Raw genomic sequence first — 20,443 nt, 5'->3', positions numbered from 1 at the left:
CTCTTGGTTTGTTTCCTATCTGTCTGACCGCTCCTTTCAAGTTTCTTTCAATGGTAACTCCTCCTCACCCACTCTCCTCTCTGTTGGTGTTCCCCAAGGTTCAGTCCTTGGACCGGTCCTCTTTTCTCTGTACACCTCCTCTCTCGGTAGTCTCATATCCTCCTTTGGCATACAGTACCATCTGTATGCTGATGACACCCAAATTTATCTGTCCACCCCTGACCTGTCTCCCTCAGTCCTGGATAAGGTCTCATGCTGCCTGTCGGCCATCTCATCATGGATGTCTGACCGATTCCTGAAACTCAACCTGGATAAAACAGAACTCATCATCATCCCCCCCTCAAATTCCAAATCCCCCCCTGACATATATCTAACTGTTAACAACACTGTTATTCGGCCCTCCCCTCAGGCACGTTGTCTTGGTGTCACCTTTGACTCGGCCCTCTCATTCACCCCCCATATTCAGAACATTTCCAGGTCCTGTCACTTTCACCTACGCAACATCTCCAAAATCCGCCCCTACCTGTCCCCTGAGACCACCAAACTCCTTGTACATGCTCTTATCATTTCTCGTCTGGACTACTGTAACATCCTTCTCGCTGGTATTCCACTAACCCGACTCTCCCCTCTACAATCTATTATGAATGCTGCAGCCAGACTCATCCATCCTTCGCTCCGTTCCTCTTCCGCTACATCTCTTTGTAGTTCTCTCCATTGGCTTCCTTTTCACCTTAGAATCAAATTTAAGCTCTTGTGCTTTGCCTTCAAATCCCTACACAGTTATTGTCCCACTTACATCTCTGACATGGTTAAAAAATACTCCCCTTGCCGCTCTCTCCGCTCCTCCAATGACCTACTAATGACTTCCTCACTCATAACCTCATCACACGCACGAATACAAGACTTTTCTAGAGCTGCTCCAACTCTCTGGAATGGTCTTCCTCGTCCTATTCGGCTTGCTCCTACTTTCTGCTCATTTAAAAGAGCACTCAAAACCCATTTTTTCAAACTTGCCTACCCGGCTTCTTCTGTCATTTGAAACCATCACTACTTCCCACACTACATATCTCACATCCTTTGTGTGTGAAATTCCCCCACCTACTAGATTGTAAGCTCTTCGGGGCAGGGTCCTCTCCCCCTGTATCACTGTCTGTATTAGTCTGTCATTTGCAATCCCTATTTAATGTACAGCGCTGCGTAATATGTTGGCGCTATATAAATCCTGTTTAATAATAATAATAATAATAATAATAATGAAAAACAGTGTACAGCTTTTGGTACATAAATCCAGACATCAGTGAAACGCCCAGGAGATTGGTGACTTATCAGCAAATTGTCACTGGATAGTTTTGCAGTAAAATTCTCTGCTGATTGGAAAGCTTTATCTGATTCTATGAAAGCCATGCTGGATCTCTGCAGAACAAAACATAGAATGCAATCTTCCTTCTCTTCAGCATTCTGGCAAAGGGCAACTAACCACAATATTGAATACTGCAAATTCTAATAGTAATCAGGTTAACGGATCAATATTAAGAATGTATAGAAGCACCATGATCTGTGCCATGAATATCTTACTACAACCTCCGTCCCGGACACGTGAACTGCACTGATACCAATATTTGTAAAGATCAGCACATTAAAAAAAAATACCTTGAAAGTGGGAGCAAACCCAGCGTCTCTTTGCAATTGTTCAGTACACAAATGACTTGGCACAAAATGTGAATTTAGAGTTACATAGCAATGATTCCTCTTGTCAATATTTCCGGTTTTCTTTTCCTCCTCTCCCGCCATATTTGTTGATGTGCTGCAGAACTGCACATGGGCCCTTGCTCTATCAGGATGACGGGAACCTAACCACCTTTCAGGTGAGAACAAGGCTCTCCAACCAATGTAGTAATCTTGGTATGGCAAGGGTGAGAGGAAGATTTCTCACCATTATTGGGGGAATTTATTATTATTAAACAGGATTTATATAGCGCTAACATATTACGCAGCGCTGTACCTTTAATAGGGGAATGGTTAGGGTATTGTAGAAGATACAGAAGTTATAAAGGTGTCCTGTACTATTCCTGGGGTGGGAATTGTCCATGATGAGTGTTACTTCCACCTCCAATTATTGACTAATATTTTATTATTATCCCTTTTTTATTAGGATATAATGTATGCGGGACTTGTGATCAGGACAAGATCTGGTACAGACGAAGCATCAGCTGATTGGTATTTGTAGACTTTTATTATATTGTGATACATTCTATATATTGTCAATGCATTTTTTCTGAGAGGAACTTGTAAGGCATTACTGAATGAGTCACTTATATTAATAAGCAGAACAGCAGCTGAGACCTGAAGTGTGCTTTTATCTCCTGAAGTGACACCTCATAAAACTCATTGTTATCTCAAGTCACATAAAGGTCACAGGCAGGAGAATATTACTGACAGCCCTTAATGTTCATGTCTCCTGACTGGCAGCAGGAAGCCCACACACAGTGCAGACCCTACAGCCGCTGTCACACAAAATGGTGTCTGACCGCACAGCGCTCGCTCACAACCAATGGCCGGGAACCGCCCAGAGCGCGCACCCAGGTGGGGCTCTTGTGGGCGGGGTGTGCGCATGCGCATGTCCGCGCGGTCTTGCTGTCACTTCCGGCTGTTTGTCCGGGAAGCGGATTCGGTCGGAACATAGCGCGCGGATCCCGGGACCCGGCCCACTTACTGCACAGGCCGCCGTTACCATGGCCCGGGATTACGACCACCTCTTCAAGCTGCTTATCATCGGTGACAGCGGTGAGAGCGCCTGCCAGGGGTGGGGGACATGGGGCCAGTCTGGGAGAGGCCCTTCTGGTCACTACAACTGCTGAACCGGGTGGAGGAGGAAGAGGGGAGTGACCGCTGGGGGGCGCCCTGGTTCTGGCTGACCACAGCTATGGCTGTCATCCCCGGGGCCGTCACCAATGCCGGGGGTCCGGGGAGTTGTCACTGGTTGTATCTCCCTGCACACCGGCCATCGCGGTGTAATGGGGGCACGGAGCTTCTTCTATGGCTGGGCAGCGTGATGTGTGTGCCCGGAATGACAGGGGAAGGATATCAAGGGGAGTAAGTGGGCTGGACAATACGTGTCAGGCCATGGGATGATGGGAGTAATAGTGCAAGAGTACACCCATCATCACTATATGTGAGAGCAATGCAACAGGGAATATGGGGCCAATATGTGTTCTGTGTCAGACCATGGGATGATGGGGGTAATGATGACAGTAGTATGTAATGATGGGGGTAATGACAGGAATATGGGGGACATGGGATGATGGGTGTAATAATGACTGTATACAGCTGTGCCCAGCCTTGAGATGATGGGTGTATTGATAGCAGAAATATGGAGGATATGAGATGATGGGTGGAATGGCCGGTATAGATGGCAGGATGATGGGTGTAATGATGCCTGTGACATGGGGAGTAGAGGGGTACATGAGGGTTTGTATGGTTGCTGTTCAGTCTTGGGATGATGGGTGTAATGTAGTATAGAGGACATGAGATGAGTGTAATGATAAAAGTATTATGGAGGATCTGAGGTTGTGTATGGTTGCTGGTCAGTTTTGTGTCAAGCCTTTGGATGATGGGTGTATTGATGGCAGTGCTATGGAAAGACATGGGATGATGGGTGCAATGATGGGAGGACATGGGATGATGGGTGTAATGATGGCAGTGCTATGGGAGGACATGGGATGATGGGTGCAATGATGGGATGATGGGTGTAATGATGGCATTACACAGTTGTGTCCAGCCTTGGAATAATGTTTGTATTGATGGCAGGAATATGGGGTTATAGAGTATGTCTGATGATGGGTGTAATGTAGTATAGAGGACATGGGATGATGGGTATAATGACGGAAATATGGGTATGGAGAACATAGGATGATCGGTGTAATGATTGCAGTGCTATGGGAGGACATGGAATGATGGGTGTGTTATTGACTGTACACAGTTGTCTCCAGCCTTGGGATGATGGGTGTATTGATGGCAGAAATTTTGGGGGTTATGGAGGATATGAGATGATGGGTGTAATGTAGTATAGCGGACATGGGATGATTCGTGTAATGATGACTGTGCTATGGTGAGTGTGGGAGGCCATGGAATGATAGTTGTTTTGTGTCCAGCCATTAGATGATGGCAGTGATATGGGGAGTGTGATATGGCGTGGGATGATGGGTGTAATGATGGCAGTACTTTGGGGAGTTTGGAAACTTTCCAGTTTATGTAATGTGGGAGGCTTCTGATCAGAGACAGTTCTGTGTGTTCATTATACATTCTGTAATTTATCATGCTCATAACACTTTTATATTCTTCAATTGTATAGTACTAACACATTTGGATGGGTTGTACAAAACACATATAGAGCCCCCTTGCCAGCCCATGTCCAGTCAATTTACAGCTCAATGCCCAATGCCCCGACCCCAAGTGTGTATACCTTCTAGGAGTGGAGGGGTAAATCGGTTGATTAGAAGTTCTTGAGGTATCACTGGATTCAGTAGGCATAAACAGGTTAACATTCACCTGTTCTGTAATAACTGGACAATTTTGGCAGCCCAGGTACAAAACACTGACCAGGTTAGAAAATGTTCTTGTCTTACACCCGGCATCCACACAGAGAAGAGTGTCATTGCAATTCTTCTGTCATGACACTTGGAACAACACGGCACCTTGAGCTTTACTGCCATGGTTGCTAGCTGCTGTGTGATGCTGTGGTGTATCATGGCCATGTCATTGCCGACACTGGGGTCTATTCATAAAGCAGGTAATCTGACTTTCACTGAAGCATTCCCTGGTGGGCTTTAATTTCTGCCGTTGAAACAAATAGACCTGGAAGATTCTCCACCAGGTAATGTTTTAATGAATGTCAGATTCACTGATCTTAATAGACCCCAATGTGTATACCCATGGCTCAGGAAACTACAGTACAGTGCATAGCATGATCCGATCCAATATAAAAATGTAAAATATAAAAGCCAATCTTTAATTTGCCTTCATTTTGCCTCCCATGGTTTTGTCCCCCCCCCTTCTTCATCAACATTCCAATGATCTCTTTAAATCCTTCCAGTTTTTCGGGAGGCCCTAGGTAATTTCCAGATGCATTGCTGGGCCTTTATGAGAAAACTGAAATGCGAGTAACGAATGGAGCACGTTGGGGTACAGTAAGGCTGCCCTCCAGCCAGGGGATCAGTCTGGCTCAACTTGACTTGCTGCAGTTTCTGTTGCACATTTAGGAAAGCTCCTTGTGTGCAATTGAGAACCAATGAGCCCAAGAAACTGTGCAGGACTAAAGGTAAAGCTGGATTTCAGCTTCAAATAAACCATATATATAAAATAATATAAAAATAGAATAAACATAACCCTACACAAAAGGTGTTAAAGGGTTTTTGGCTGTCAACTTTATCTTCTGTAGAACATTCTCTTAATACTTTGTTTCCTTTGGGCTTTTGTGGTTCCTGTGGTTCTTGTGTTCTTGTTTTACCTTGGGGAGTAGTGCTGTATATTATAATAAAAGCTATGTTTTTCCTTAATATGTTCTTTATAGATTAATAAACTACCCATAGGCACAAAGTGCCGGTTTGTGGTTAGCAAAGAGCAGGGGATCAGCAAAGCTACAAAAATAAAAAATATGATGCACAAATATAATATGAGAAAATAACATGAGAGTAAATAATATCAAAATATAGTGGATGGAGACATTTTTTTAACAGATGAACCCTACAGTTTTCTTGTTACGTGTCAGCCCAAATAAATGGCAGAAGTTAGGTTTTAGGTTAGGTCAATATTGATAAATACGGCTCAGCCACCGGACGTTTTTCTGTCCCATGATTATTGCTCTGTGACTAGGAAGAGCACACATTGGATTAGGCACATGGTAAAGGTTTGTTATGGTACCATCAGGCTTCATGAATGGGTGACACGAAATTCTTTGAGGGGGGCACAGCAGAGGTGTTTCGTGGTGTTAGGTCATGTAGTCACATATAGTTAGGTCCATAAATATTTGTACAGAGACAACTTTTTTTCTTATTTTTGTTTTGTACATTGCCACAAATAATTTTAAATGAAACAACTCTGATGCAGTTGAACTGCAGACTTTCAGCTTTAATTCAGTGGGTTGAAGAAAAAAGATTGCATAAAAATGTGAGAAACTAAAGTCTTTTTTAGTAATTGGACAAATTCAAAAGCTGAAAATAAAATGTTCATTTCTAATACTTGGTTGAAAACCCTTTGCTGGCAATGACAGCCTGTAGTCTTGAACTCATAGACATCACCAGATGCTGGGTTTCCTCCTCTTTAATGCTCTGCCAGGCCTTTACTGCAGTGGCTTTCAGTTGCTGTTTGTGGGCCTTTCTGTCTGAAGTTTAGTCTTCAACAAGTGAAATGCATGCTCAATTGGGTTCAGATCAGGTGACTGACTTGGCCATTCAAGAATATTCCACTTCTTTGCTTTAATAAACTCCAGGGTTGCTTTGGCTGTATGTTTTGGGTCATTGTCTATCTGTATTATGAAAGTCTCCCAATCAATGTGACTGCATTTAGCTGGATTTGAGCAGACAGTATGTCTCTGAACACCTCAGAATTCATTCGGCTGCTTCTGTCCTGTGTCACATCATGGAGCCATCACACTGCCTCCGCCATGTTTTACAGATGATGTGCTATGCTTTGGATCATGAGCTGTTCCACGCCTTCTCCATACTTTTTTCCTGCCATCATTCTGGTAAAGGTTGATCTTGCTTTCATCTGTTTAAAGAATGTTTTTCCAGAACTGTGCTGACTTTTTTTAGATGTTTTTGAGCAAAATCCAATCCAGCCTTTCTATTATTGAGGCTTATGAGTGGCTTGCACCTTGCAGTGCACCCTCTGTATTTACTTTCATGCAGTCTTCTCTTTATGGTAGACTTGGATATCGATACGCCTACTTCCTGGAGAGTGTTGTTCACTTGGTTGGCTGTTGTGAAGGGGTTTCTCTTCACCATGGAAAAGATTCTGCAATCATCCACCATTGTTGTCTTCCGTGGACGTCCAGGTCTTTTGGCGTTGCTGATTTCACCAGTGCTTTGTTTCTCACCCCCCCCAAATAGTGACATAATGAAGAAATTGTTCACACCAGCCCATCAAATAGCATTTGAGTCAATTGTCTAATTACTTTTGAGCCCCGGAAATGAAATGAAGTGATTGTGTAAAAGAAAGATTTTAGTGCCTCACATTTTCATGCAATCTTTTTGTTCAACTCACTGAATTAAAGCTGAAAGTCTGCAGTTCAACTGCATCTGAGTTGTTTCATTTAAAAATTGTAGTAATGTACAGAACCAAAACTAGAAAAAAAGTTGTCTCTGCCCAAATATTTATGAACCTAATTGTACAAGTAATCACTGACTGTAAAGGGCCTTTTAATGTGACATTAATCCTTTCTGAAGATTCTCAAATATCACAAAGAGATGAGTTTTAGTGCGTTCCTAACTGTTTAGTACTAAACAGTAACTGTAAACTTCTCCTAATTTACATAGGAGGGCTTGCAGCCTGGAAAGATCTGTTCTCCTAGAAAAATAAGCTAATATCAGGGAAAGTTGAAAACACATTTTCCTTCGATTCCTACTGATACAGAGGTGAGAGAGAGCTTGTTCTAATTTATTCCCAGCATGGAATAGGTAAATGTTTTACTTTCAGTCTTGCACAGACTCCTCTGTGCTGAAATCACTTCACTGATTTTGATATTTTCAGATATTCAAATTGGATTTCAGCTTTTTGAAGCTGGATTCACACTGTTGCTATGTGTTGACACACCTTATGTTTAATCATTTGATTGGGCTGCCTAACTCATCAAATATGATGCCCGTACTATCTTTTGTAACACAATGCACCACAAAGCACAAAAAATAATAAATTCCTCTTCATGTGGTGCACTGAAATGTACATTTGTTGATAGATAAGATACATTAGGTTACAATTTAGAATAAATGAAGCTGCCTTTCTTTCTCAAATCTTTTCAGCCTGAATTGGTGCTGCTAGTGGGGGTTAACAAGCAGCTCAGCAGTATTCAATCCGTTTACACTTTTGTCATTTGTTGCTCTGTGGTAACACACATCACCACAGGCAATGCAGCTCTGATGTATGTTCATTGCAGTTAACTAAAAGATATTACCATACATTGGGATGTATTGGTGTTCTGCAACTTTCTTTCAATAAATCTTATCTATTTTTTCTTTTCCTTTGCTATGTTTGTATTGAGGAAAAGATCAGTTTTTCATTAAGATTTGTAAAGGATAACTTCCAACATCCTCCCTCCACAGCACTTGTAGTAGACATAGATGTCTATGGGTCTGTCACAACTGTCATGGAGTGTGTAATGGCTTTTAAAGACTTGGCACACAGGATAACTGCACTGCACTTTAAGGATGAATTGCTCCACAGTGCCTGTATCTGTGGAGTTCACAGTGGTCTTGTTTTAAAGCTTATCTGATATTGGTGGACTTAACATGTTGGTGTTAACATTTGCATGCTCACAGCCTGGCCACAGTGCCTTAAAGTTTTGACTGTACATGTGAATCCAAAAAACTTTCTCCTTCTGTAGTCAAAGTTTTACTTTTATTATAGACTTACAATAGCAAAGTATGCTATTGCATACCAGAAACATTGAAGTTTGGATTGTGTACTATCCCTAAGTGTGGCAGTATATAGAACATATTGTTAAGTAGTATCTAAGACTGGTTTCCAGGCAATACTTGTGTGCCTAGCAGTGATGTGGATGTAGTAAAGTGTGTGGCTTTTTTATCCTGTATCTTGTTTTCAATCTGCTATAACAGGCCTAATAAAGTCTATACAGGGATCCTTCTCTATCATTTTAGAAGACTAGATTGTTGTGTGATAGCTCAAGAACAGCACAAGCCAAGGCACTTGTTCTCTGACACTGATAAATCATACCTGGGATAGATATACACAGTGTTCATCTCCATGTTCAGAATAATGTCCCAAGCCTATCCTGACTACTTCTAATAGGCAAATCATCTTCCTCTTGGTTCTTTGTGGTTTTCCAAGAGCCAATTAAATAAATTCACACATTTATAATCTTTTCTAGAACAATGAGAAGACTGCTATTGCCCCTCCTTGTAGTAATACTGGTTGTTACGTTGATCCTTTGGCTTAAAAGACAATTCCACCTTCACCTAAACTACCATTTACATGATCTTATCTGTCCAATTACCTCCGGATCTTTGCTGCAACCTCTTCTGTTTTTTAAAAGGGTTCTCCCCAGTCTTTTTTTAGCTGGGTGCACCACCTGGTACTTTTCAGTAACCACCTGGCTGTTTTTGGGTTATTACTCAAAAGTTGGGTCACAAAATGGGCTGCCCCCCGCTTACAGCAGCATCCTATCATTTGGTTTTAAAAAATTCTGAGGAGAGAGAATACTGTAAATGAGATCATGTGCTGTATATCTCCAGTGTCTGTAGATGGTCCCTTAAATCTCTGGCAGTGGGTTGTAATAGTTTAGTTAAAGGTGGAACTCTTATTTAAATACTATCTGAGCTGCTGATCTGGAAGTCAAGCCAGAAGTCTTTAATGGCATACTGGTCTCAGGTCAGAAAATCAATGTATTGAAGGCAGAGGCTTAGCATAGCTTCCAGGCAAGTAATATTTACAGAATGGGGTGTTAGCAACAGCAGTCCTCATAAATTGTTAGTTTAAAGGACATTCACTCGTACAAACCCAAGACATAAAATGTAGCTTGCAACATTTAAAACCATATTCAATAAAAATGGCAAAAACTTTACCATGCTATTCACAAGTTGGTATTAATATAATAAAATCAACATAAAAAAATAACAGGAGTAGACTTGAGACCACTTTCAATAGGATTGGGGGCAGCAAGCGTGTGTGTGTGCACCTTCTCAAAAAGGTCTTTTTGGCAAAAACCAGACCACCGCTTGTTCCCTGAAAAGTGGCAACCTTCATCGTTTGGGGAGAGGGCCTTATCCCCAGAACGTGATCCAAGTGTTGTGAGAGTGGGTGGGCAGGGTGTTTATTGGGATCTGGACGCCCCCTTTAATATTGGACCCCTGTGGTATCAATTTCCTCCTGCTTGGGATACCTCTATTCATTCCTAGAATGGATTAAATAATCACTGTAAACATTAAAACAACGTAAATGGGGGGAAATAATGTCCAAATAGGGTGCCCCACAATTATCCATCATTAGCTGCACAGTGTCGGGAGGTTCATTGTGTGGAAGGGGTTAGCTGAGGACAGCTGTCCTTAGCTGTACATTGGTGCAATGGGCTGAGTAAATGTAGACTGTTCTCACCTGTCAATCTGACAGGTATAGTAATCTTGAACTGGTAAAGTTCTGAATCCCGGATTTGAGCACCAGCACTGGTCAAGCGCTCCTTCTGCCCTCTCCCACATTACCGAAACCTTGATTTAATTGTTGGTCAGATTACTTTGCCCAACAAATGCTTCTGGCTTTTAAAATAACAAAAATTGCAAAAAGACCTTTTCTGAGTTTACTCAAGTGTAAACCAAGGTTAGGTTTTTGACATTTTCATGTATCTCAGTTTATACTTAAGTATATGTGGTACTTGTCTTCTCTTCCCATCTGAGGAGGAATATCCGGCTTTAAGAGCTTCCTATCCCCTGATAAAACAAATATTCTGTCAGGATTACATGAAGGAAAACAAAAGGTTTTCTAAGGTTTTATTATAGTAAGAATTCATGTTAATATGCTTGTCCCACAACGTGTAACGTATTTTGTTACAAATACGTTGTGTTATAGTACCAACTATACACAGGTGGGAATGGATGCTCTGCATTGCCCAAAGTGAAGGAAGTCTGCTTTTTTAGATAGATCACAGAGAAATTATGATTTCCAAACAGGCAAAAATATTTGGAGTTAGGTTTTAATTCTTCATACTTTGGCTTCTCTTGTATTTAAACAAAAAGCAGTAGGTAAAATCAGTTCATCAATTTACTCCTTGCTGTATTCACATTAACGAATATTGATTTGTGTTAGTTGATTATCTCACATTGCCCTCACCTTTGGAACTTGTTTAAAATACGTGTTCCCCTGATATGTGTTGTTCTATAACTGTTCTTCCTCTCTGCTATACCTTAGTTTATTACCCTCCCCTCTTTTAATTAGAAATCCCCCAGATATCCTTGGAAACCTTTGCCAACCCACAAGTACCTAATTCAGAACCCAGACTGCATTTCTGTTTGTTCTATTGATTGTTTAATTTTTTTTTCAAACTTAAAAATAAAAATATGTATTTTCTGATTCTTTTTGTTTTGTTTTTTAGGTGTTGGAAAGAGTAGCTTACTGCTAAGGTTTGCGGATAACACTTTTTCAGGTAATTTTGAATAAATGTAAGATTTGTGGCATCGCTTTGGGCATGGTGATCTTATAGAAGCATCAGTGGTATTGAGGAGGTAGAAATCCCTGTCTGCTCCTCACCACAGAGGATGCTCCCAAAATCCTCTACATTTGTAAGGGACGATCTGAATGATTAGTGATAAAGGAGGTGAATGGATAGTGTGGCCATGTCAGCTCGCTGCACCTCTCACAGATACATGCTTCTGAGTGCTGTGCAATGCAACACAGCCTGATTATTTGTTGATTCTTCCCTTTCCTCTAAATTACTGATGTGCATAAGATTAATTATAAGTATATAGTTCAGGTCACCAGCCTAGTTGTTCTGTCTCTTAAGAAATCTTAGGACAGACTGGAACAAAATACAAATTATTTGGTTGTTAAAAGAGCTTTTACACAAATACTCCAGTGTTCTGTATGATATCTAATGTATCAGATAATGGTAGTTTAGGTTTGTATATGCATGCTATTTTTCTGTGTAAAGAATAATTACATTAGTTGGTCCATAAACCATATGGGGGGAAAAATAGGGTTCTGTTTTCCTCAACTGCAGTGTCAAGATCAAAGGGGAATTGGGTGAATCTGGCAACCATGAGAAAAATTTGGAGATGGCTCTACCTAAGCTAGACTGTGACCCATAGCTATTAGACGACCATTCTATAAAACTTCCATTACTGCTCCTCTCTATAGTTAGCTCAATAGCAGAAATGCTAAGCTGGTTAAAGCTTCGGGTTTATTTGTGTTTAAATTGTGCTGTCAAATTCTTCCCTCTCATTTCACTGTAACGGAATCATTGAATGAAGATTAAGCTTCATGATGTGACTGTAGATATGAATTGGGTTTTGCCTGTAAAATGTTCCAAAAAATTCCAATGAAATATTTTCTATAATTTTGAGTTCTCATATTTATTCTTTCTGTCAGTAAATTTACCTTTTGTAGTCTAAAATAGGATAACAGAAATGTGAAAAATGTGAATTCTTTTCCTTTCTTTTCTAGGCAGCTATATCACAACAATTGGAGTTGATTTTAAAATCAGGACAGTGGAAATCAATGGGGAGAAAGTGAAGCTGCAGATCTGGGATACTGCCGGGCAGGAGAGATTTCGCACAATAACATCAACGTAAGAATGTACAGGAAGCAATATGTCCGGCTATTGTGTGGGGGTGGTCAGATGTAAAGTCATAGTTTGTAGCAGTGGTATTCAGTACGGGAAATAGGACTTCAAAAAATGCTGCTGTCAGCCTTCAATATACATAATATGTCTCTGTCATACATTTTCTCCCTATCAGGTTTACTTATCTGTGTTTTATTCAGACACAATTTGTGGTTAAATTGTATTTCATTTATAATACTCTGCAGGACGTGGAGTTTTTTTTTTTTGCATGAAAAGTCTGGTTTGGTAAAAAAAAAAAAAAAAAAATCCTTTTCTCCGGCTCCTGGTGACATTTTCTTCTTTAACACTGCCCAGTGCAATGTAAATGTCAGAGGCATTGTAGCTCCTGCACACATGCAGAAGTTTCATTGTCAGTGGTTGAGGCGGATAGTGGTGGGCAATGGAGATGACATTATTATAGAGTTGTCATTGCCAAGGTGCACAAAGTAGGGTTGAACTGTGCCATAATCTGGAAGTATGTTGTGCATATTCACCTAGTCCAGTGAGTTGATTTCCGCTTTGTAGTGTTTGCTGATGTTCTCTGAAGTGTGATATCAGCATGCTGGTTAATTGCTGGCATGGCCTTTGTAATCTGAATATTTGACTCATTGCTGGCTCTGGTCAACAAGACAGATGATATATCAAGCATCTTTATATACCAGTCCTCCCTTTTTGCCAAGCTAGCCACATGTTTCCTGAGTTTTAATCTCTTGGTTTTCTCATTTGTTCTGTAATAGAGATCTCTTTTATTTTCGTTTATTTTTGTTTTTTCTTTTATTTGAATGCTCTGACATTACACTAAAGCAAATCTCTTCCGGTTGTCTTCCAAGGGCCTGTTAACTAAATTATCACTGTAGATCTGCTGCATTAAAGCTTTCATAGTTCCTCATTTTACTTAAGCTGACCATGCACGCAACTGATTATATTGTCTGCTTTATTTCTGCCAACAGCTATGGTAGTGCAAGGGTCTGCAAAGGTCCTTCATACTAAATGGATTGCAATCAGTTAGGTACAGTTTGGCTGTTTTTCTGATCTTTTTAAAGGCTTACTCATAAAAACAAAGTTTACCTTTGGCCATAATTTACATTTTAGATTGAGATAGTTGTAAGGGGTTAATATCTCTGTCAGGTCTTTGTTAGTCAGATTCACTATCCCTAATCTCGTTACCCCAAAATCTACCGATAAGGAAAGTTGATCTGCCACATCTCACACATAGTGAGAGATAGATATTCACATAGATATTCCCTAACTTCTTATTAAATCTTCAGAAGGCAAATCTCCCTAATGAGACAAAGATAGGGAAAAAATGCCCCTACCCTCTTTACTTTGTAAACGGCAGTCCCACAGATGTTTTATAAATGTTTCCCCATGGGTCGTCATCTATTCAAATTGCACTATTTATTTTGTAAAAAATTTTTGTCTGTGTATAGTAACATGTGGGTACCTTTCTGAAAAATATGTAAGATCAGGTATGGTAAACCTAATTTCTGCACATTATCTTTATATTTCTTGCAGATATTACAGAGGGACGCATGGTGTTATTGTTGTCTATGACGTTACGAGCGCGGAGTCCTTTGTCAATGTAAAAAGGTGGTTACATGAAATAAATCAGAATTGTGACGATGTGTGTCGAATATTAGGTAAGCTTTCACTGTGACGTTCCCACAAAATCCAAATGCAAATCCAGTCCAAGTGTTTCCTAATGTGAGTTATTTTATGAACAGTGGGAAATAAGAACGATGATCCTGAGCGGAAAGTCGTGGAGACTGAAGACGCCTATAAATTTGCTGCACAGATGGACATACAACTGTTTGAGACTAGCGCCAAAGAAAATCTAAATGTCGAGGAGGTGTGTACTGGCTCTGCTTATTTGCTGTGTTTCTGACTAGTCAGAGGTATTTAAGGGAGCAATTCTCAACTCAGAGTTTTAGGAAAAAATATTTTTCTCCCTTATATTCAAAAGGGAGAATTCAAAATTTGTATATCTTAGCTTACCAATCCTATGATCTGCTGGCTATGTTTATTTGCTTTTTTCAGGCTTTCCATGATTTCCATCTAGAAATCATGTCACTTCATTTCTTCTTGAAGCTCAATCCAAACGCAAAATCTTTTAAATATGGTTCTTATTGGCATTTACTTTGTGATCAGTTTTTATTTTCACCTTGTGGGTAGAGCAGTGTTTTTTCAGAATGCTTCTGTGTTTGTGTGATAAGATGTCACTATTGTTTTATTTTTCCAATGGGGGTGATTTTTCCTGTTGACAGCATTGTTGTGGTTAAGTATTTAGACACATACCCATGTTTCAGTTTTATTTGTCAGCAGGGATACAATAAACAAATTGATTAGTAGGAAATGAGGTTTTCTAAATTAACTACAGGGATTTCCATGCTGAGATAATTTAGTTGCAGATGGCTGGAGAAATCAATAATACATCTCAGAAGAAAGAGATCTGATAGACATAAACTGGTTCCTCGCATGGCTTTTACACTAGAGAAATGTACATTCTTATTTACCAAAAATATTTATTTTTTTCGTTGGATTTACCATAAAGATGGCCAATGGTCCACTCACCTTCAAATAAACAATGGCAGCCCTTCTATTTCTGTAGGGACGTGTACTGAAGTGCAAGAGTGACTAATCAGAAAGTTTCTGTTTATAGTTGTTGTTTACAACATCCTTGTTTGTCTTTACAGATGTTTAATTGCATTACTGAGCTAGTTCTCCGAGCAAAGAAAGAAAACCTGGCAAAGCAGCAACAGCAACAACAGAATGACGTGGTGAAATTAACCAAAAACAGTAAAAGGAAAAAGCGATGCTGCTAGGTGCAGGCACAGCACACAGAGGCTGCTCTTAATCCGAACATTCGTTCATGGAATGAAGAGTAACTGTGCCATGGGCAGTGCCCAGCTTTCAGGGGTTGGGGCATTTTCTCAGTTTTGTGCTGTTAATTTAAGAATTTCTCAAGGTTTTCTATTGAGAGGCGCTGACACCTTTTTATTGCTGTGCCAACAAGGTGTTGTGGATCCTTTGTCATCCCCTTGTCACCCCTGCCCTTCTGGAGCGTCTGCTAGGAAAGGACAGTTGCAGTGCCTACCCCTTGGACTGAATAACAAGAGTCTGTACATACTGTATATTGCGTTAACCAGCCTCGCCTCCCTCCTATCGCTTTGGCTTTCGCCTTACGATCGCCAATCTGTCGTAACGAACAAATATAAACTGATCACATTTTTTAAAATTTAGGACACCTTGCGTCTGGTGTCTGTCCTGCCTACTAGGGTAAGAATCACTAGGCCTCGCTGTTAATTTGCTTCCCCGCTCTTTAGTTTTGTTGTCAATATTTAAAACCATGCTAAAGAAAACCAAGCATCTATTACATTGACCAGTGCAGGACTTGTGACCACAAAATAATTTTGTTTTTAACGGAAGGCTGGGTGGATCCTGAACTGTTAGCAGTTATTTGTTACAATCTTTATCTGAAAAAAAAATTATGTGAATTTAACAAATTATGTGGGGGGAAAAAACTCTGCCAAATTTTTGTACCATCTTGTTCATAAATAGGAACAAAATTAATAAAAAAAATGTGAACTATGGGTCCTGAATTTAAAAGAAAATAGGCAGTTTTCTCATGTCATTGTGTAAAGCAGAAGGGTTAGCTTATCATTGGTTGTTTTCAGATGGGCAAAAGTGATACATTACTAAAAGAACTATCCACAAATATAACTTAGTGATTCTACATAGAAGTAGATACATTCCAGAAACTATATATTTAATGTTGTGTGTATATGTGGCCATTTATTGAGGCTTAGATATGTGCTACCTGTAGGGGTTGGGTACCAGACATTTTTGAACTTTATTGATAATGGTAGCACCATATATTTTTTTGACTGTGATTGTTCATGTCATATTTACCTCTCCGGTAGGTGGAGAGTAATGCAAAAAGAATTTTCAACATCCCCACTTCTTGCTGTGCCCATTCCTGGTCCCTCACTAAACACTGTAGGTTTCATTTGCCACTCTTTATATCAGTGCAGGGAACAGTAATGATGTTGGGCCAAAAGGAGGAACCACAGCAGCTGTCCAGGCATTGAAACTCTTTACCTGTTGTAGATCTTCAGGAAGAGAAGAGCTAGAACTTCCTGCCTTCCAGAGAGGAACTACCATTTAAAAATAAAAACTCAGGCTAGCAGTTGTTTCTTCCAGTATATCAGTGAACTGACTAGCTCCTGACTTTCATCATTCATCTGTCCATCACTAGTTATAACTGTAGTAATGGTGAGATAGTTAACAACTCTAGGAAACCTGTGGAGATATAAATAGAGGTTCTGACCAAGTTTCTTGTGCATGCGTGGGGTGAGTGGGGGAAGTTAAATTTCAGTCTGAATATAAACTGTTGTATACTTTATTAATGATCCTGATTAGCAGTCCATCTTGCTGACTTGTCCTGCAAGACTGTTATACTGATCCTGGCTTCAGTAATATGTCACCATCTAGACAGAATTATCTACCTTTCTGTACTACATACTCTTTCTGGGTAAATGACCTTCTTGGTAGTTAAATCAGGATAAGGATAATAATTCCAGGAGGTTCCACCTTTACAGCCAACTCAGCAATGGCAGCTGGCCTTGTGCTTGTCCTCGCAGAGCCCATTGATTTTTTGTTCCAGAGATTTTTGGTCTGTGTAAGCATTATTTTAAGGCAAAATGATGCTGAAAATTAGCATTGACCTTGCTTTTGAATAATCGATTAAAGTCATCTATGTGTGCCTGTCCCCATAGAATACCACTCTTCTTTTGGACTAGTATATTATGATGGTGATTGTGAGTTTACACTTGTAATTTAAAGGCTAGCTGCATCCAAGAACTTGTTATTGATGGTAACAGGCTGACATTTTCTCTACTTTTTAACATGGTCACTGAGTATATCACATGTTTTGTCTATGTAATATTTCTCCTGCAAAATGTGTGCATCTGGGCAGAACGTAAGCATAATTCCTTATTAATTATTACCTCTAAAGTCCCCAAGATATACAAAAATCCAGCCTGTGAATCCATGAAAAAATAAAAACTAAATAGATGCAGCTGGCCTTTAGGTTTTAAAGACCTTTTCAAAAGAATGGCATCAAAGGAAAGCACAAGAAACATGGAAAATCATAGAAATATTTTATTCCAGAATTTACAATAAAAAGCATAATTTTGTACTAAAATATGACATCATTTTTATATCTGTTTTACGGTATAAAAGAAAACTGTATGCAATATAAAAACTCTGCTTCTTCTATGTACATGAGCATTTCTCAATACTTGAGCTATAAGGTAGCGCTGGGGGCAGTTCCTCTGCATTGTGCTCTGTCTGGAAGACCAGAGGTAGGGAGTCTATTCCTTGGAATGAGAGCAGCTCAGGACCTGTCTACAACAGATATACCTGCTAAGTTCATTGATCAAGGAAGCTGTGGAGTGATTTAGAAACGGATGGCTCTAAAAGTGCAACGTGTGTTCTATGGATAAAATCCAGTGAACAAAATGTTCTACAAAATAGAAAACACATCTAAAAGGAAAATAAAGTGTGAATGCAGCTCAGCCCGTAGGCTAAGAAGAATACTCTTAGTGGTTGTTACATGCCAAAGTGCTGCTTGCCTGGCTGTAAGATTTTGCTGAGAATCTGCTCATCTAAAGATGGCTTTATGGATTATTAATGGTGATATTTTTAATCCCATCAGAATAATTTTACTTCAACAAAAGTCCATCATGATTCGTAAAACATGGACTATGAATTGGTTTAATTAACATTTTGTTTTCTTTAGAAATGAAAATAGGCGTCTCCCTTCAGAACTAATAGGCTCTTCTTCTGGCCGTTCTGTGCGATTCAGAGTGCTAACCTTGCCACAGTGCTTAATGTGGTGGCCCCCGGAGAAAGAATACACAGATTGGTTCCATTCCTTCTGGTGTTTGTCCATCAATTGCTGGTCAATGACTCTGTGCATGTCATCCTAATTTTAAAAAAAAAAGGGATGCATGATTAACACGGTCATGTAGAGACTGTATATTATATGAAGTGGAAATGTAGCATTGCAAGACAGTAAAATTGAATTTACCAATTATACATAGACTACATGAGTGATGGGGTAGTGATGGGGTAGTGATGGGGTAGTGATAGGTGGTGGTTCAGCAGCAGTAAAGTGGACATGTTAAAAATAAATACCAACAAATGTAATACTCTTGATCATGAAGGGTTGATTCAGTGTTATCAGTTTACCTTGATGATTTGGCTGGCTGTCTCTTTACTAGGAAGAATATTGATCTCTGTAAAACTTTTTAACCCTAAAAGGATCCCTCTTACTGCCTTACCAGCCTCCTCGAGGACCCTTTCTCATCACCGATTACAATTCCAGGATAAAACAGGATTTAATTTAAACTCTTGAACCTGGAAAATACTTTCCTTATGACACAAGAATTGCTCATCCTTGAGCAACTAATCAGTACCAACTATATTGTGATTACGTCCTCTATATCACTCTGGGAAGGCCAGAAAGGCGAAATGTGTTGGGTCACAAGACATTGTAGCATACTAGCATTTAGCAGTCGATTGTATAGTTAAGTCCACATCCCATGACTATATAAGGGGGTTCTGGTCAAAATCTTTATTCTTTGTATACTTCATGTTACAATATTCACAATACATGAGTTTATTCATGAGTCTATAATTATGAGTTTATACATGAGTCTCTTTTTTTCTGATATTTAATGAACTGCATGCTCCAGCCATTACAGGGATCCTCATGAGCAGCACCTAATCAGCAGATGCACAAATCTGCACACTAGTACTGACAAATAATGAGTACAGTGCAGCCCTATTACCCCCCACCCCCGATCCTATTGATTTCCGCCTCAGGTGGGGTTAGTACTGTTTGACTGAGAACAGATGTCATGTCAGTTAGAGTGTTTCTACACTTTTCTTCACCTAGCGTTGAGGCTTCTCCCCAATTCCCCTTTGCTGAGCCATGTGGAACTCTTCAATCTTTTCCTGCTGCCCACCCCAACCTTTCGACATTTATCTGTTGTCAGGGTTTTGAGTGCATCTGAGGCCTTAAAGCAGAGCTAAAATAGCCTCCCCACTTCCCTCAGAGATGCCAACATCTTCAACTGATCCTTTTCCAGATTTAGGATCAAGCTAGAATTACCTAAATCCTGTGCTGTGAGGTATGATGAGAGTGAAAACTGACCAGTGTATGCACATCGCACATATTATAAGAGATTGTATACAGGTAAGTTTGTGTTACTGCCTACGCGCAACTTTTTTTTTTATTTAGTTCAATTGCACTTTAAGCTCCCTTACGCTATATGGTTACATATTATCTTGGAATGTCTTGGTTCTGGTTGATGTCGTGTGCACCACAATAAAACTTAAGGTTTGGCCTACTGTTTCAGGTATTGGATCTTTAGGACCTCTACAAATTACAAAACCCTTTCTGGTGTGATCACTATATGTTTACAGGAAATTAAAACATTACCATACCCCTGCTGGATCTGTTCTCATTTGGGAAAATATTTAAGCTGTGATCTAACTTCATTGTGGATCCAGCAGTTGCTTACCTTAACAAGGAGCCTAATACCCTGCTACACGTTTCTTAGTTTAATCCTACCAATAGACAGTCCTTACTGCCAGGCCCTGCCCTGTGCTTCGTTATGTCCAGACTGTGACAGCCCAATACATGTATGGCCCTTTTGTCCACATGCATAGGCATCTTGGCTCCAGCGTTGGTCTGTGTAATCTATAAAGGAACTGACCTATCCAACCTTTAGAGGAAAAGCTCAGCTGCACTATCATGGCATTTCTATTTAATATGGCATATCCTCTTTGCTATCAGAAGACAAGACAGGTCCAATTTGTGGCTATTTTTAAACATTC

General features: G+C 40.0%; 2 protein-coding genes across 4 annotated transcripts in view; one reads left to right on the top strand and one right to left on the bottom strand.

Annotated features, from left to right (window-relative positions):
- Positions 1–2,621: 2,621 nt before the first annotated feature.
- Positions 2,622–16,128, top strand: RAB35 (RAB35, member RAS oncogene family). The gene is made up of 6 exons (XM_072415482.1): positions 2,622–2,784; positions 11,315–11,365; positions 12,382–12,505; positions 14,054–14,178; positions 14,263–14,387; positions 15,232–16,128. The coding sequence occupies exons 1-6, from the start codon at positions 2,733–2,735 to the stop codon at positions 15,358–15,360; spliced, it is 606 nt and encodes a 201-aa protein (XP_072271583.1). The 5' UTR covers positions 2,622–2,732; the 3' UTR covers positions 15,361–16,128.
- A 1,555-nt stretch (positions 16,129–17,683) lies between these two features.
- Positions 17,684–20,443, bottom strand: part of BICDL1 (BICD family like cargo adaptor 1) — a 41,297-nt gene continuing 38,537 nt past the window's right edge. For 2 of the 3 annotated variants that reach the window (XM_072415480.1, XM_072415481.1), the window contains one exon: positions 17,684–18,524. In XM_072415480.1, coding sequence (XP_072271581.1) covers positions 18,318–18,524 — 207 coding nt within the window. In that variant the 3' untranslated portion in view covers positions 17,684–18,317. The remainder of the gene's footprint in view (positions 18,525–20,443) is intronic. The other variant, XR_011921408.1, reaches the window with a different exon arrangement.

The sequence above is a fragment of the Pyxicephalus adspersus genome, chromosome 6 (genome assembly GCF_032062135.1).
Source record: "Pyxicephalus adspersus chromosome 6, UCB_Pads_2.0, whole genome shotgun sequence".
NCBI classification, from domain to species: domain Eukaryota; kingdom Metazoa; phylum Chordata; class Amphibia; order Anura; family Pyxicephalidae; genus Pyxicephalus; species Pyxicephalus adspersus.
Note: the sequence above shows the minus strand (reverse complement) of the source record. Positions and strands in the feature narration are given on the sequence as shown.